Below are 17,809 nucleotides of genomic sequence, written 5' to 3'. Positions count from 1 at the left end.
TGATTCCTGATTTCTTTCCTAGGGTTTCTGTCTCCAGAGTTGTCTCACTTTGGGTTTTCTTTATTGCTTCTACTTCCCTTTTTAGGTCTTGGATGGTTTTGTTCAATTCCAATTTCTGGTGTGTTGTGATATTCAGGACTGGCTGAGGTGGGAGTGCTGGTTTCTGATGATGGTGAGTGGTCTTGGTTTCTGTTAGTAGGATTCCTAAGTTTGCCTTTCGCCATCTGGTAATCTCTGGAGTTAGTTGTTATAGTTGTATCTGGTTGGAGCTTGTTCGTCCTGTGATTCTCTTAGCCTCTGTCAGCAGTCCTGGGAGTCCAGCTCTCTCCTGAGTCTCAGTGGTCAGAGTACTCTCTGCAGACAAGCTCTCCTCTTGCCGGGAAGGTGCACAGAGGCCTGGCATTCAGATCTGCCTCCTGGCTGAAAATGTAGGCCCAAAACGGGGTCTGTCTCAGAAGACGTGTCCCCTCTGCAGTTTGCACACTCACCTGTACAGGCTAGACTCCGAGGGACCCTGGACATAATGTGTCTCTCTCACCTGCTTTGGCAGACAGAGCCCTCCCAGGTGGCCACCTTTCCTCTGGTGGGGAAGGTGCCTAGATGTCTGGAGCCCGAAGCAGGGTCTGTCCCAGAAGCTAGATTGCTTCTTTCTTTCCCAAAGCTGTGTAGCTTCTGTAGTCCACACTCTCACCAGTGCAGACTGGAGCCTGGGCGAACCGGAGCAAAGATGGCTCCCTTACCAGCTCAGGCAGTAAGAGCCCTCCCGGGAAGACACCTCTCCTCTGGTGGGAATCACATCTCTGCTCTTAAAAGGCATCCATTTCCCTTCCTCATCCCACTTTTCCCACAACCCCAACTCCACTCTCAAGCTTCCTATCCTGGTCCTAGACGTGAACAGATGTGAACAGTGAGATTCTTGTCTGGTTCAGCCAATCTGGAAGTGACCCCTGTATGTCTGACACCCTGATAAGAACACCTTCTTTTAGACCCAAGCAGCCCTCCAGGCTCACACACCATTAGGGGAAGATGGTTTGACCCAGCCTACTCACTAAAGCCATCAAAACTTGCTTGCAGTCCCAGTTAGGAGATATGCTCATTTATAGTTACTGACCCACCAGCCACTCATTTTCACTTAGCCCTAAGTCAGGTTAAAGCCCAAAGACTGTCCTTGCCTTAATGTCACCATAACACGATAATCTGGTAAAAATTTCATCACACTGTGAATTTATTTGTTAAGGATTATAGGCTTCTGTCTATAACTGAGAAAATCCTTTGTCATCATACAAGCAAAAAAGAAGATCTTATGCAGCTAAAAGAAAAAAAAATTAAGTCAGCTGATACTTTCCGAATCTTCTACTCCATGCCCAGTGACGTTTGCTAACATATGGACTGCAAAGTTTGTTTCATGAAAATCTCACAACAATAGTTCTATGAGGTTATCACTATGTTATTCCCACTTTACATCCAAGACAGGAGTTTAAAATTCCCTAATCAAATGAGTCAAGTCTGGGACCCAAGTGTCCCAAATCCAGGGTTCAGAAGTTTGTGATCACAAGACAGTTTTTGTGTCACCTAGACACCAGGCACTACAAATTGCTTAGCTATTAGTGTCTGAAGTTTGTTTTTTTTGTTTTTTTTTTTTTATATTTGTTTATATTTTATTTTTTTCTTCTTTTCTTTCTTTTTTTTCTTTTTTATTATTATTTTCTTTATTTACATTTCAAATGCTATCCCGAAAGTTTCCCATACCCCTCCCCCCACCTCTGTTCCCCTACCCACCCACTCCCTAGTGTCTGAAGTTTTAAGTGATTAAATTAATTCCAATTTGCTTTTCTCTCTATAGCTCCAACTGACAAGTAGCTGTAACCATGCAGTAAACCCTGCATACTATATTGTTTGTTGTGGAACCCTGCTATGACCAAAATGATTTTTCTTTGGTATTCTTATATAATCAAAATGTCCATTTTTCATAACACCTAAATATCCATAATTACTAATAATTACAGCACCTTTGGGGCTCCAAGCCCACCAGAGCAATACTAGCATGCCAGTGAGCCATTTGGAGCAAGTCTGCTCTGGGCTGCCTGTGTCAAGCCACCTCCAGGTGAAAGCAGTCAGCTCCTCTGCTCTGGTCTGTTGAAAGTTCCCCATTTTGCTTCCAGATGCTCAGGGTTCTGTGAAATTCAGCCTAACCTGCAAGCAAGAATCTAGAAAGAATTCACAACTTATCTCCAACTTCTCTGCTCTTCTCTTCCCTGGGCCGTTAGACTCTGTGATGCTAGAGACTCTGCAGGTCCATTAGGACCTCAGTTTTATCATCTATGAAATTGGATGTTGAACTACATCATTTCTGATATGAAAAGAACAAGGATGTGTGTGTGTGTGTGTGTGTGTGTGTGTGTGTGTGTGTGTGTGTGTGCGTGAGTATGTATGCATATTCTCATGTGTGTATGTTTACATGCACTTGCATGTGAATGCCAGAGGTTGACACAAGCATCTGCCTCAATAATTCTCCGGCTTATATGTTAAGCAACAGTCTCCCATTGAACCCAGGGCTCACTCTTCTGGCTAATCAGGGTAGTCATACAATTCTACACATTCCTTGTCTCAGTCTCTTGTGTGTTGGGGTTGCCACACCACAGTTTTAGTATGTATGTATGTATGTATGTATGTATGTATGTATGTATATTTTGAAATGGGTTTGGGGATCCAGACTCTTCATGGCAAGCACTTTTGCTTGCTTAGGCATCTCCCCAGCCCTCTTTTGTGCTGGTATTGTTTAACCTCCTCCCTTCCACTCTCCCTGAAAAAGGCTGTCCTGGTTTCCAGGCAATCCAACATTTGTCATCTCTGAAGGTCAAAGAGCCCAAACCAGGAATCCTCTTTGTATAAATTTGCAGGAAACTCTTCATAAGGAACCAATCAAAGTCTGCCTTATTAGAGAAATAAAACTTGTAGAAAAAGTAAATGCAGTGTTCATATAAGATATCTACTACAGACAACCAAATAAAATACAATGTTCAGGTATAGACCAGGAAGTGGAAGGTTCATTGTCAGACCTTGGCTATGCCCACTTGGTAACTATAAAATCTTGGAAACGTGATCTCCCTGGTTTAAGTCTAAAGTATATACCTAAGGCACTGCATACACACGAACTCGTGTATCTTATCTCCTTCCAGGATTCTATGGAAGGAGTGTGAGAAGCACCCCAGAGAAACATAAGTATCCCCAGCCTCACTAACATCAGCTATCCCCAGAAGGAGGTTTGTCCATGAGACTTCGGAAGCTCGCTGAGCATAGACTGGAGAGGAAATGCTACTCAGTTATGAGACGAGATTAGAGATTTGACAACAAGAAAGCAACAGAAAGACACATTGGTAGAAAGAAACCAAGCTGGTGGTTAAATTATAAATATGGATTACAGAGAATGCTAACACTCAATGTGAGGTGTCATCAAGATAATTCATGTTCAGATATTTGGCAAGGGAGCAAGGTTCATCCTAAGAGAGTTAGCAAGTGTCAGGTCCTCAGCAAAGGCTGCTGAAGGTCCAAGTAGGACTTTAACCCCAGGAGGGAACGTGTGGAACAAAGATGAGATAAAGAAGATCAGTCCCACGGACAAGGTCACAGGGGAGGCCTTGGCACTCACAGCTAGGGATGCTCAGCTATACTCTCACATCCTCTGGAAGATCAGAAAGTATAGCCAGGCGAAAGAAGTCATGCTTGGCGGGGCTGATCGTGTCCAGCTTCAGAAAGGGGCCTCAGATAGGTCATGACTTGCTGAATCAGCCAACTAGGCTAAAGGAAATAAGGAGTGGTCCTATGGCCGTCATCAGCTGAAAGAGAAATGGAACAAGTGTCTCGGGCCTAAGTTTTCATAGTCCATGGTTAAGATGGGAAACTGGGTCACCAACTTTTCCTCTGCTTTTTATGTTTTCAGCGAAATCCGGCCCAACACCACTGTGCAGTGGGAAGAAGTCTGTCGGCCTTGGGTCTCTGGCCCTCGGAAGCTGATTGCCAGCATGACCAGTGACTCCCTGAGACATGTGTATGGAGAGCTGAATCTGCAGATTCAAAGACGACCTACTATGTAAATGCCCAGAAGGCTCAAATGGGCTGGGGCACATGGCCTATTGCAGTCTTGGCTATGGAGATTCTAATGCAAAACATAGCTAGCTCTTGCTTTAATTTGGGTGTGGAGACTGAGACCGATTCCAGCATAGAGATCCTATGCATTCCATAGGCACGCCTTTCCAACCAGGCTATTGGACAAGGGAGTAAGATTTGAATTGTTCCACCTTCCAATGGATCTGAACATTAGCTTTAATTATGCTATAATTAAGCCTTCGTAGCTCATAAGAGTGAAAGTCATCATTTATCATTGCAAATGGCTGCAGTTCTGAATATCAGAGGGTTTCCCTTGAGCAGGAGGGATGTGCCCAGTACCTGGCCTCAATTAAGAATTCTGATTCCCCACTCAGTCGTTTAGGGGTAACATACTCTCCAAAGGAAAGGGCGTTCACAATTGGATCCTTACAATTCTATTTCCCCTTTCTTGGAATCAGGTTGAACGCTCTGTGTTAAAATATTTTTTCTAGGAATTAAGCAAGACATCATTTTTCTTCTTGGCAAAGCCAGAGAAAGGTCTTTCATCTTGCACCTGCAGCCAAGGAACTGCCTGCCAAATTTCACAGATTACCTTGTGAGAAGATGTGGCCCCACATTAACAAATTGCATTTGTGGGGAACTTAATCACCTAAGAAGAGATAAGGAAGCAGGTGCAGTGCTCAGATCTATTAAATAATGTAGTTTGTGGTGCATTTTATAGGTGTCACACAGTGTCCTGATCAGCAAGAGTGAATAACCTTACTTTAACCCTTTCTCGGGTAGAGAATTAGAAAGTAAGGACACTGATTTGGGATTGGGGAAATGAGGAATTAGTATCCTTGCTTGGCGATTATACTTCACCTGTTTCTCTGAGGTCATCACATTCACACAACGCCACTGACAAAAAGAAAAACAGCTTGAGAAACTCGCAGATTTAGTAGACAGCTGGAAGATCAAAAAGATTCTAATTCCCCTTTTTCTTGATATTTCCTATATCAAGCCCTTGTCTGAACTCTTGAGTGCTGAGAGCTAAGACAGACTCAGCCTTGCAAAAGGCCAGCATTACTCTTGACCCAAGGACAGAGGACACCCAAATCCTTTACCTTATGTGCTCCAACAGACAAGATTATTGGCACCTCTTTGTACGGCAGATTTATAGTTAGAATTCCCCATTTAAATGCCTTGGGTGTGATTTAGGTCAGGCAGCTATGAAAATAAAAGAATAAAATGAAAGGAAAGGAGGAAGGAAGGAAGGAAGGAAGGAAGGAAGGAAGGAAGGAAGGAAGGAAGGAAGGAAGGAAGGAAGGGAGGGAGGGAGGGAGGGAGGGAGGGAGGGAGGGAGGGAGGGAGGGAGACTGTAGGAGGGAAGATATGGAAGAGAAGATAATAGAATGTTCTAGTCTGTAGCTATGCTCTGGTTTACTTCTAAGCCATTGAGACATTCCTAGGAACTCAGTACTAACCCCCGAGGTTCAGCAGATTCTATAAGCAAAGCTCCATGAAGTCATCTCTCAGCATTAGCGTCTATTTCCAAATGAAATGCATTTTGCTAGACTTTAAAACAGCTTAACTTAGTATGTTGTTATTAATGAGAGTGTAATCGATGCCTATAATAAAGTTAATCTGATTACATGTACCCAGAAGTAAATGGTATTAATTTTCAACACTACATATGACTAAACTCAACTGCCTGCAATGCTCTTCTCTCTCTGCTATGCATATCTCACCCTGAGTAGGAGGACGTGCATTTGCCCTTTAGGTAAAACGACTAATAGTTGTTGATGTTGCCATTAGCATTCCTCCCTGTATGTTGCTACCATTTTCACTGAAGAAGGAAGTTTGCAGGCTTAGCTTAAAAACTAGCTTCTAGGAGTTGAAATTTCTCCATAGATATCTGCTAAATGAGCACCTCTTGTGGTAGTAGAACTAAGAGAGAAAACACATAGAAAGTGTGTTCAAGAGCACCTATGGTCATGGTATACCTCATTGAACAATTGCAACTCAGATAGAGTCTCAAACTTTTTCTCAGTCCTAAGTGGCACCTACCGTCTGATCTGGAGAGAGCATTCAAGGTGAAGCCTATTCCTCACACTCATGTTAGAAGCAGCCACGCCCACTGACAGCTTGGACATCACAATGTACAATAATGCTATTGTAGTATGGATCTCGTCTCTCAAAGGTCAATGTAGTCAAGGTTTAATCCTCTGCATGGTCCTACTAGGAGATGACAGAATCATTTGGAGGTGAGGTCCAATGACAGGTCTTCATGACATCAGAGGAAACGCTGGTACTTCAGTCCCTTAGTTAATCTTAACCCCAGCTAAGTGCTTTTTTTTTTATTAATTGGATATTTTATTTATTTACATTTCAAATGTTATCCCCTTTCCCGGTTTCCCCTCTGCAACCCCCCTATCCCCCCCCCCCCCTTATGCTGCTTCTATGAGGGTGCTCCCCCACCCACCTAACCACTCCTGCCTCACCGCCTCACCTCTACACTGGGTTATCAAGCCTTCACAGGGCCAAGGGCCCTTGAAGAATTAAGAGACCGTCTGTCTTAGTAAGGGTGGTACTGCTGTGAGCATACACCACGACCATGGTAACTCTTATAAAGGGAAAGGTGGCTTTCTTCTTCAGATGATTATGTGATGGCAGGAAGCAGGCAGACATGGTACTGGAGAATAGCTAAGAGTCTACATCGAGATCACCAGGCAACAGGAAGAACCTATCACACCGGAACTGGCTTGATCATCTGAAACTTCAAATACTATCCCCAGTGACATACTTCTTCCAAAAAGGCCATACCTACTCCAACAAGGCCAAACCTCTCAATAGTGCCATTAGCTATGGGCCTATAAAGGTCACTTTTATTCAAATCACCACACTGTCTAAAGTTCTGGTCATAAATCTGTATTTCAGTTTTCTCCTTGTACAATCTACAGGCTAAGTCAAAAAATTGAATGAAGCAATTTGGTTTTATGTTAGTTATACAACTTCAGTATTCTATATCTGAAAGGCTTGGAATTAAATTTTTTCATATTTTGGGATATTTTAATATATGTTAGAAGAAATCTTGAGGGAGGACCCAAATTTAAACACAACATTTATTGACTTTTCGTGTGTGTGTGTGTGTGTGTGTGTGTGTGTGTGTGTGTGTGTGTGTGTGGTTTTTCGAGACAGGGTTTCTCTGTATAGCCCTGGCTGTCCTGGAACTCACTTTGTAGACCAGGCTAACCTTGAACTCAGAAATCCACCTGCCTCTGCCTCCCGAGTGCTGGGACTAAAGGCGTGTGCCACTACGCCCAGCTGTTGACTTTTCATATATGCCTTTTATACATAGTCTGGGGAAAACACGAACCCATATTTTTAATAATATTATGCATAAATCATTTTGAAAGTTTTGAGATTACTGCCATTATTTTCATTCTTCCTTTTTGTTTTTAGATAAAATATAGGACCTTGCAAATGCCAAGCCCATAGTCCACCCCTGGAATACATCCATTCCCCATATGGCAAAATTGGGTGGTATGGAGTTTTCCATTTGTGGTACCCTGTCAGCATTTTTTTCCCAGATTTAGGAACATTTCGGATTTCATAGATTTTTGCATTAAGAATGTTCCACCTGTTTTTAAATCTAAAATTTGCAGCCTCTGTATTAAGAAAACCTGATAATGACCCAGAACCCAAGGCTTCTAATAAGGATGACCCAGAAACAATCCTCAGGAGTAGAAAGCCAATCACACGCTTCGCCTACTGGACACAATAACCCCAGAGCAGTCTTGCCCTTTGAAATGGTGTCCTCGGGGTACACTGGTAGCCACAATAGTAAGCCAGGCCCCTGACCAGCCTCTGACCAGCAGGCTATCCATGACCTATGAACTGTAGGACAAGTGATGTCCCCATGGTCACTAGGACACATCTCTGTATATCCTTATATACAAGCTCTACTGTTCTCCTCTGCAATGAGCAAACCTCAGAATGAAAGGAGCTTCAGGTCTAGCATTCTGTGAAATTTCTCTCAGGAAAGACAGCCTTACCCTTAGAGGAGGGCTTCTGAGTCAGGACCACGGCACTTCCCATCGATTTAGAATGTTTTCTTAACAATTGCTTCTTTGTTTACATTTGCTTTTATTAAAGACCAAGTGAGTGAGTGTGTGTGTATCTGTGTGTGTCTGTGTGTGTGCTATGAGTATGTATCCGCACATACAAAGTACAAGTGGAATCCACAGGTCAACTTCAGGTTTTCTACCTCAGGACTCAACCACCTAAGGTTTTTTAAACAGCGTCTGTCACTGGGACCGTCAGCTCACCCATTTGACTAGACTGACTAGTCATGGTGCCCCTGTCTCTGTTTTCCCGGGTTGGAGTTACAAGTACAGCCCCTGCCTGACCTGATGCAAGGATTTGGGGAATCAGTCTGACACATGTTCACATACTAAGCAATTTACCAATTGAGCTACCTCCCCAGCCTCTGGCAGCTCTACTCTCGTAATGGCATGCTATATCCATTATCTTTTACTGTTTCTGGTCTTAATCCATGTGGTTAATATTATCTATGCTTAAAATTTGGACATATATATTTTATAGACTTTCAGATGTCAAGGACACCAAGCATTTTACTGTCCCCCCCCCCAAAGGGGCATAAAGGACGAACTACCGAGGATGGTGGCCTGGTTCTGATAAATGTGCTTCTTGTCTGTGAATTCTATTACAGATACAAGGTTGAGCTTATGTGTATGGTTCTTTGGTCATGACTGTAACAGTGAATTCAAAAATTATGACTCCAATAAAAGAATCTGCCATTTATGTTGATCATTACAAAGAAATGCTAGGTATTTTCAGTAATATCCCAATTAGCTTTATAGAGTGCACAATGCTAAAAGCTCATATAGATCAACCAGATATTCTTATGACACACAGTTGACTAATAGGTATACTATAATAAAACCTTCCTCTACAATGAAAAACAATAGCTTCAATGGTGTCTCTGCTGGCAATGTTAGCCAGGAAATGCAGGCTGTTTACTGGGAAATTTAAGCTTAAGAAAAAGCATAGGCTAGATACTCAAAGTCTAATATAAAGGCATTACACTTCAACCATTTTTTTTCTTTAATCCTAACTCCCTCTTAAAGAGTCTAATTTAAAGACAACCCGGTAGCTATATATTCTAAGTCCTTACGTTTTATTCTGCCAGTGCTGGTTACACATAGAATAAGGGCCCATAACATAACACTGACTGTACCTTGGATTTTGAAAATTAACACTTCATATAATTAGGTGTCTAGAAGAGAGCTTTATTCTTCTTACTTTAGCAGTATTGTTAGCAGTAAAGCACACTATTAAAATACCATGGCAGATATGGTCTTGTGCTACACCAAGAAACAGCAAAGAATCCTGCTGAGACAATGAGATAAAAGATGGCCTTGTTCTCTGCTGGTATAAATTGGACCAACCTCTTTGGAAGCCATTTTTGCCATTATATACTAATTCTCAATGTACAGTAAACCACTGATTCTACTCCTAAATGTGTGCTGTAATGGAATGGATAAGTAACCTGTGGCATACTTGTACAGTTAAGTTACATATATAGCAGTAGTAAATATATAATAAAATAAACATATCCATATAAAATATTATAGAAAGAACTGCCATCTAAAGCCAGATGCTAAAACTGTGCATGCTATAGCACAAGTCTGTTCTTACAGAGGTCAAAAACAATCATACCCAATTAATCAGGCTTAGACGTCAGGCTAGGGATTGACCTTGGCAGAGGGCTAGTAGCTAACCAGGGATATGAGACAATTCCAGAAATTATGGCACTATTCCCTTTCTTGCTTTGAGTACTATAAAACACTCTGTTATTGTTTTGCTCTTTATTACTATTGAAGCAAACTGTCCCCCAAACTTCATTGCCTAAAACACCATTCATATCTCAAAGTCACTGTGTGTTTGGATTTCAGCTATGAATAGTAGTGTTCTCTACTGCAAGGCTTCTCACAAGTGGACATCAAGATAGCCAGGGCCTTAGGGTTCATCTGCGGGCTTGACTGGGAGCCGCTTTGCTTTTATGCTTGTTCGTGGACTCCTCACAGACTGTTAGGTTAGTCATCTGCTCCCTTCTGGCTGTTAGCTGGATGCCTCTCCCAGATCCTTGCCAGGTAGGTGTTTCCAGGGGACCACTCACAACTTGAATCAGGTTAACATCACAGTGAAGAAACAAAAGGCAAAGACAAAGGCATTCAAAACAGCAGCCAAAATCTGTAGGCTTAGATTTTCAAAACTTACTTTAATAAGGGTTCTCAAATGCTTCAAGCCCCCTTCTAGCCCACCACCCAAAGGTAGGAGAGAAAAGATGGTAAATAAAACAAGGGGATGTGAACCTGTTTAGAAATAGTTATTTGAGGTGATTTGAAAATCCTTTTTTTCAGGGCACTAGCAGTCCAGTTCAGTAGTGTCACCAAAAACGAATGAACAAGGGTGGCATAAGCAGGGTCAACTGGAATGCCAGGAGTTCTCTGCTGTGCCTCTCAAGGAAGTGAAGATCAGCGAAGACCCAAGACCAAGGAAGAGTTACACAGCTAGCTATGCAAGAGCCCCCGTCACTGTCCATCGAGTCCTACTTACACTCTCTCCAAACATCACACGTCCTCTCATATGTCTTCCTTCAGCAACACATCACATGAATCTGCTTCAGCAAAACATCAGAGCATGACATCATGCATCACATGACACAACCAGAAATTTCCACTTCAGAAGTCTTGTGACCTAATCCTAGCAGAAGAGATAGCCTATAATTCTTGTTATATAGTTATTGAAAAGTAGTTGTCCTGAAAAGAATTTCTGTTGGACCACGGCTTGCTAAGCATCTCATCAAAAAGTAACAAACAAGGCCAGAGACTCTGAATTAACAGGGCTTCTAGGTAGGCCTTTCTCCATCCCTTCCTCCTCCTCTCTCACTCCTTTTGGTTTCCTTTTTCAGGAAGGATAAAGGCTTAAAGAGTAAGGGAGAAGAAGAATGGAATGCTGGTGAAAACAGTCCTGAGAGGCAAAGATGGAAGGAGGTAGTTGAAGTTAGAACTCTGATCTTTCTAGCACCAGCTGCTCTGACGACCTCTGCTCTGGTCACCAAGCTCTCAAACCTACCACCTACCAGACCACCTACCAGCCATATAGCCCTTCTGGATTCTAGTCTCCTGCTCTCCACAGTCACGTGAAATATAAAAATTCCAAGTTGTATCTCCTTTATAATAAGGCACCAGTGAAGTTATAAATAAATAAATAAATAAATAAATAAATAAATAAATAAATAAAGGCCCAGAGTCAAGAGGAGGTGCATAGTCAAGAGGAGGAAACTGTTCAATGACTTGAAAATTAACAAGTGAAAATTGTTGGGGATCATGATAGTTACACATTAATAAAATTTATTGGAAAGCACTGTATAATTATCGCCTGGTCTAAACAATGGTTTGGAGGGTTTACATTGCCTTCCTTCTCAGGGTTATGCTAATACCATTTTAACAAACAGAGACTATATACACTGTTTCCTGGATTGTTTTCCTCCTGTCAGAAGATGTTGAGTTCAAGGCTTACTTCTTGAAAGAACTACCTGACCAGTCCCAGCTAAGCCTATTTATCCTGTCAGTCAGACGCTCAATTTTTTTTTTTTTTTTTTTTTTTTTGGATAAGAAAGCAATGTGAGGACCAGGTATAATAGTACTATTCTGAAATCCTTGCACTGAAGAAATTAAGGTAGGAGAATGAAAAATTTGAGTCCATTGTAGGTTAGATACTGTACTCCGGGCCACATGAGCTGCATAATAAGATTCTATTTCAAAACAAACAAATAAAGACAATGTCAAGAAGTTAGAAAGAAGGAGTCCCTTTCTCATGGAAATACTACATTACAGACTTGGCTTGGAAAAGATCAGAAAAGTAGGACTCTACTGTTAGTTTTGGACTATCTCAGTTGGGATTTCACACCATTATGTATAAAATTAGGTCAGTAAGGCAGAAGTTGTTCAGCAGATCATATGTTACACACAGAACAGTAATACCCACCCTGCATCAAGCTAACCATTTCTTCCATTCTGTTGCACCTTATCATGGCTTTCACGACCACTCTTACAAAAGACTTGAATTATATACTGATGTCCTTGGCCAAATATGTCCCAACAATGGCAGGTGACTAAAATAAAGCCCTTCCAGGTAATCATCTAATTTCCTTCCTAAACAGGGCCCTGTGCTTTAGGTTCATACATTGCTATGTACCTGACACTGAGTAAGCATTGTTGAGTAAATGAATGGAGTAGGGAAACTGTATTGTTCTCCATGGTATTCCATAGCCCAGGATGTTCTCACTCCCATTCCTCATTTTCTATGCCACTCAGATCCTAAATCCACCGACTCTAGGCAATTACAATTAACTTCCTTTTCACCATTCTGACTTCAAGTGTTACCCTACATAAAGCATCTGAACTCAAATAATATCATATATATTATCATATATATATATATATAGTTTTAAAAGTATGAAAAGTCAGTATGGAACATCACCATTGACATCAATACAGAGCGTCACCACAGACAGTAATACACAGTATCACCTATGACATCAATATGAAGCATCAGCATTGACCTGGCTCTTATGAGCATACCTCATTGCCTGTCTATGTCCCCTAGAGAAAAAATGTCCTGAGTCACCCTACACTGAATTATCCCAATCAAGTGTACTGGCTGGTTTTGTGTGTCGACTTAACACAAGCTGGAGCTATCACAGAGAAAAGAGCATCCCTTGAGGAAATGCTTCCACGAGATCCAACTATAAGAAATTTTCTCAAGTAGTGATTGAGGGTGAGAGGGCCCAGCCCATTGTGGATGGTGCCATCCCTGGGCTGGTAGTCTTGGGTTCTATAAGAAAGCAAGCTGAGCAAGCCAGGAGAAGCAAGCCAGTAAGCAGCATCCCTTCCATGGCCTCTGCATCAGCTCCTGCCTCCTGACCTGCTTGAGTTCCTGTCCTGACTTCCTTTGGTGAAGAACAGCAATGCAGAAAGTGTAAGCTGAATAAACCCTTTCCTCCCCACCTTGCTTCTTGGTCATGATGTTTGTGCAGGAATAGAAACCCTGACTAAGACACCAAGTTTTCTCAATAACTTTCCTCCCATTTTCTCATACACAAGACAATCATCAGAAATAACACCACCCCTCTATATACACTGCCAAAGTAGCCTTTAAAAACGCTGCAGAAACCTTTATCCCACTTAGAGATCCTTGGTTTTCTGAAGAAGGGGTTCATGAGTTTAGAGGTGAAGACAATAAAGGAAGAACCTAAGCTCTCCTATTAGAACCAGGCACCGTGTGGTCCTCTTCCCTTTGCTGCTGTCTCCAAGAATCTATCAAACTATCATTCCAGGTAGTGAACGCCCCGACTCTGGAGATATCCAAGAAAACCCTGGCACCCGGTGCATCCGTCTCAAATGGCTCCTTGATGTAGATAAACTAGGCAAGAGAATGGGAAAGGTGACTTTTTTATGTCACTTCCAAGTCTATTCTTAGAATTCTGATTCTTGATAAATACTTAAAACTTCCCATCAGCATTCTGAGCTGAAAATCCCACTGTTCCGTTCAGTCTTCGCTATGACTCTGATAGCTCTTATGACTCTTTTTACACTGTGTGTCCACAAATAAGGATTGTACTACCTTACCCATGGGACAAATCACCCCTAAGTTGTGTCTCATTAGTATCCCCTTCCATCCAACTGTTTGTATGAGATAAGACAATGAGTTCTTGGGTGTCAATAATGAAAGATAGAGCAACTAACTAAAAGACATAGATTTCCTAATTCACTAGCTCAATTTCAAGATGTTCAACATGGTGGCTACTTCCTGATTATTCATGATAGTTGTCTTCCATTTACCGCCATGGGATGTTGGTATAAGTAGGAAGAATAAATATCTGGGCAATGAATATTCTATTTAAGTCACTAAAAATTTTAATTCTTTTATTATATTCATTGTGTGAGTGTGTGTGTGTGAGAGACAGACATACATATATACATATATATTTATATGTGTTTGTGTATGTGTGTGTGTGAGAGAGAGAGAGAGAGAGAGAGAGAGAGAGAGAGAGAGAGAGAGAGAGAGAAATGTCCCACATACATGTGTCAGGTCAGAGACAACCTGCCAGGGTCAGTTCTCTACCATGTGGGTCTCAGATACTAGGCTCAGGTCATCAGCTATGGCAGCAAGTGCCTTTACCCACTCAACTGGCCCATGACTTCATTATATTAGTTGTTTAGAAGAGGTAGATCTTACAAGAAAACATAGGTATTAGAAGTATAACTTTCTTGTAAAGGATGAAAACCTCTACGTGATAGATACCATCTGTGGCTCACCACCATCCAACATATAAATGATATTTAAAGTAGACAAGAAAGAGATGGTAAGGTTGACAGGAAATGCTGTTGGGGTGACAAACCAAGCCACTTAAAATGAGATGGAGGGTCCCACTGCTTACTACCATGAGATGTGGTAGCAATTCTTCTGTGGAATGGGGATAGTACTAAACCAGAAGGAAGACAGCAATGAGTGAACCTGGGTCCAACAATGGTCACTATGCAATAGTAAGCAAAACTTTTAATAAGGGGTAGGATAAACAAACTGTCCCCTAGTAAAAAGCTAAGCACCTGAAGTATTATGTTATTAGAATTGTCAAAAGGGTTTGTTTTTCCTTCAACCTTGGTCCTTGGGGAGCATGTATCTCATGCTTTACCCACCAGGGAGTGGTAAAGGGTGTTCCACTGCACAGAGCTGAGCTGGTACAGCAGGTCTATTGTGCTACTGAGGGTCACAGAAATGAGCTCCTGTTCAGTGATCATAAAGCACTTAGGGCTGATGATATAAACTCCACTGTCAGGATCCATTATCTTCCCAGAGCACAGGAAACATCTGCCTTGCCTTGAATGAGTACGGGTTCGAATTTCACCCTGCCTTCTCGGACACAGCTTTCTTTTTCAGGAAGAAGATGGCACAGCAGATAAACAGAGGCCTCGTTGAGAATGAAATGTAGATGCCTACTATTTCCGGGTTCTGTGTAAGAACCATGCTCTCAGAGAAATATGAGTTCAAAGAAATGATGCAACGATTAGAAGCTTTTTAGCAGGGAGATGGCTCAGTGAGTGAAACATACACACACACACACACACACACACACACACACACACACACACGGCTGGGCACAGAGGCCTGAGCACATCTAATCCCAGAAGGACTTCAGGGAGCTGGAATGTTGAGACAGAGGAATCCTTAGAAACATGTAGACCTACTAGTCTAGGCTACGAAGAAATAAGACAACAAAAAGACCATGTCTCAAATGATCTGGAAGATGAGGATCAATGCCCAGGGTTGTCCTCTGACCTCTACGGGCAAGCCGTGGTCTGCTGTTACCTGCATCTACCCACACAAATGTTAGGGGAGGGGGAACTCGGGGTGAGTAGATGGGCAGGAGTCAAGAGAAAAAAAATAAAATAAAATTATTTTCTTAAAAAAGAAGCTTCCTGGGCTGGAGAGATGGCTCAGTGGTTAAGAGCACTGACTGCACTTCCAGAGGTCCTGAGTTCAATTCCCAGCAACCACATGGTGGCTCACAACCATCTGTAATGGGACCCCATGCCTTCTTCTAATGCACTTGAAGACAGCAACAGTGTACTCACATACATTAGATAGATAGATAGATAGATAGATAGATACATACATACATACATACATACATACATACATACATACATACATAGATTTTGAAATAGCAAGAAACTTCCTACATCGGAAAACAAGACCTGGAACTATATTATTGAATGTTAAATACAAGGAAACCACTCAATAAGGACCGAAGGACCTGTGACATGCTTTTGCAGACTTGCTGCCCTGACACAGGGGCTCACTGAGGTCTCTTCATTCACATTTGCCTTCTCTTGGCCCCCAAGAAGGGCTCTTAGCCTCTACCTCACCTGCACAGTTCCTGTAGACTTTGGCTTTCTTGTGTATGCATGTGAATAGTGTTGATGGAACTCCGGGAAAGGACTCTAGAATCATATGCATCACCTGCCGAAAAGGGACTGAGACAGACAGTGCAGAGCACAACAGTAATATCAACCAGAAAGGTCACCAAAAAAATTCTAACTTTGGGCAGAAAGAAGTCCTGGGCTCTGAAGATGAAGTCTAAATTTTTTTTTCTGCATTGTCGATATATGTCTTTATATGTAACGAGTTCTCAATTAGAAGCAGGTTGAATTTCATTTCATTTCATTTATTGCACAGATTAATAATGCACAGATTCTTTTCTATGTGGAAAAAGAATTCTTCAGTTCTCCTCCTGACACTACAGAAACAGAGTAAATGTCTTTTAGTTCTTACCACTTGTGCGTGTGTGTCACAAAGGCCTCGGACTTACTGAGAATGGAAAATATTTTGTTAGATTCTCAGGTTGTTAAGTAAGAGGGTGAGCGGGTAAATGGTGATAGTTAAAGACACTCTCACTGCCGAGTGCAGGAGGAGAGACCTCACCGCTGACACTTCCGGGAAGGTAAACCCTGAAGCTTCCAAGTGCATGCTGAGATTCTTTACCACGCAATACCCTTCCCATCCTTAGGTCGGCCCTCGTGTAGGTCTCATGACCCCAGATATTTGCAAAGTTTGCTAAACAATCATTTTCCTTCCTGCCACTTCCCCTTGTGTCAGGTGTCATTAGACGCTGTGCCGAGATCTGGGGGGCTCTGATGAGGAAAGAAAGACTTGAAAATAGATTCAGTCTCTGGAGAGCTCACCATCATTCCGGGGATAACGCAGTTACTGCTAGCTGTGCCAGCCTAAGAATGACATCTACAAATATCGTTATCTTTCATTTACAAAGATGCAAAGATGTGCCATGGCACAAATGTGACTTCAAATATACGCAGATACGACTTGCAAAATGAGAGCGTAAGCTTTCTTGGTTTTGTTTCTGAGTCTATGAATGAGAGAAAACTTAATACTTGTCTTTCAGAGTCCGGTTTATTACACTTAACAAGATGATCTCCAGTTCTACCCATTTTCTAGCAAGTAATATGATTTTGCTTGTTTTTAATGGTTGCATGATAATCATATGTATATACACATATATGTGTATTGTTTAGATAGGCAATCCCTTCACCTTACATTTGTTTGTACCCAATCACCAACATCAAAGGTGATTCCATGACATCATTAGTGCTACAACAAACACTGACTTAAAATCTTGTAAATTAAGGATTAAAATTTCATCATAACAAGTCATAATTAAATAACTCCTATCAGATATGTTCTAAACAAGACAACATACATCATTTTAAATCTCGTATGGCTGTTTATGAGTATATGAAGTAGAAGCCTATGGGTTCTTTGGAAAGTCAACATGTGCTAACCATGTTTCACTGAAGCAGACAGGTGAAAGACTAAGGCAGACTCAAGAAGGAATGTTTTGCTGAAGCAGACACAGGAGAAAGGATGTTCTGCTAAAATAAGCACGTGAAAAGGCACGTAATGAAGGATTCTTTGGTAATGACATGCGTGTATTGATCCACCTTACATCGTGTAGTTGAGTTCCATTTGTTGGAACTCCATAGAGAGAAAGCACTGCGCCACGCTACCGTCCCGCCAGCAAGAACGACGCGACACATCATTAGGATCCTTCTGC

The 17,809-nt window shown here is 41.8% G+C and overlaps 1 protein-coding gene across 1 annotated transcript in view; it reads left to right on the top strand.

The window, feature by feature from the left end:
* Positions 1-5,343, top strand: part of F13a1 (coagulation factor XIII A chain) — a 171,529-nt gene extending 166,186 nt beyond the window's left edge. Inside the window, exon 15 of the mRNA XM_021215683.2 lies at positions 3,941-5,343. Coding sequence (XP_021071342.1) covers positions 3,941-4,094 — 154 coding nt within the window. The 3' untranslated portion in view covers positions 4,095-5,343. The remainder of the gene's footprint in view (positions 1-3,940) is intronic.
* The last annotated feature ends 12,466 nt before the right edge of the window (positions 5,344-17,809 follow it).

The sequence above is a fragment of the Mus pahari genome, chromosome 16, assembly GCF_900095145.1.
Source record: "Mus pahari chromosome 16, PAHARI_EIJ_v1.1, whole genome shotgun sequence".
NCBI lineage: Eukaryota > Metazoa > Chordata > Mammalia > Rodentia > Muridae > Mus > Mus pahari.
The sequence above is the reverse complement of the archived record's forward strand: the minus strand, read 5'-3'. Positions and strand labels throughout refer to the sequence as shown.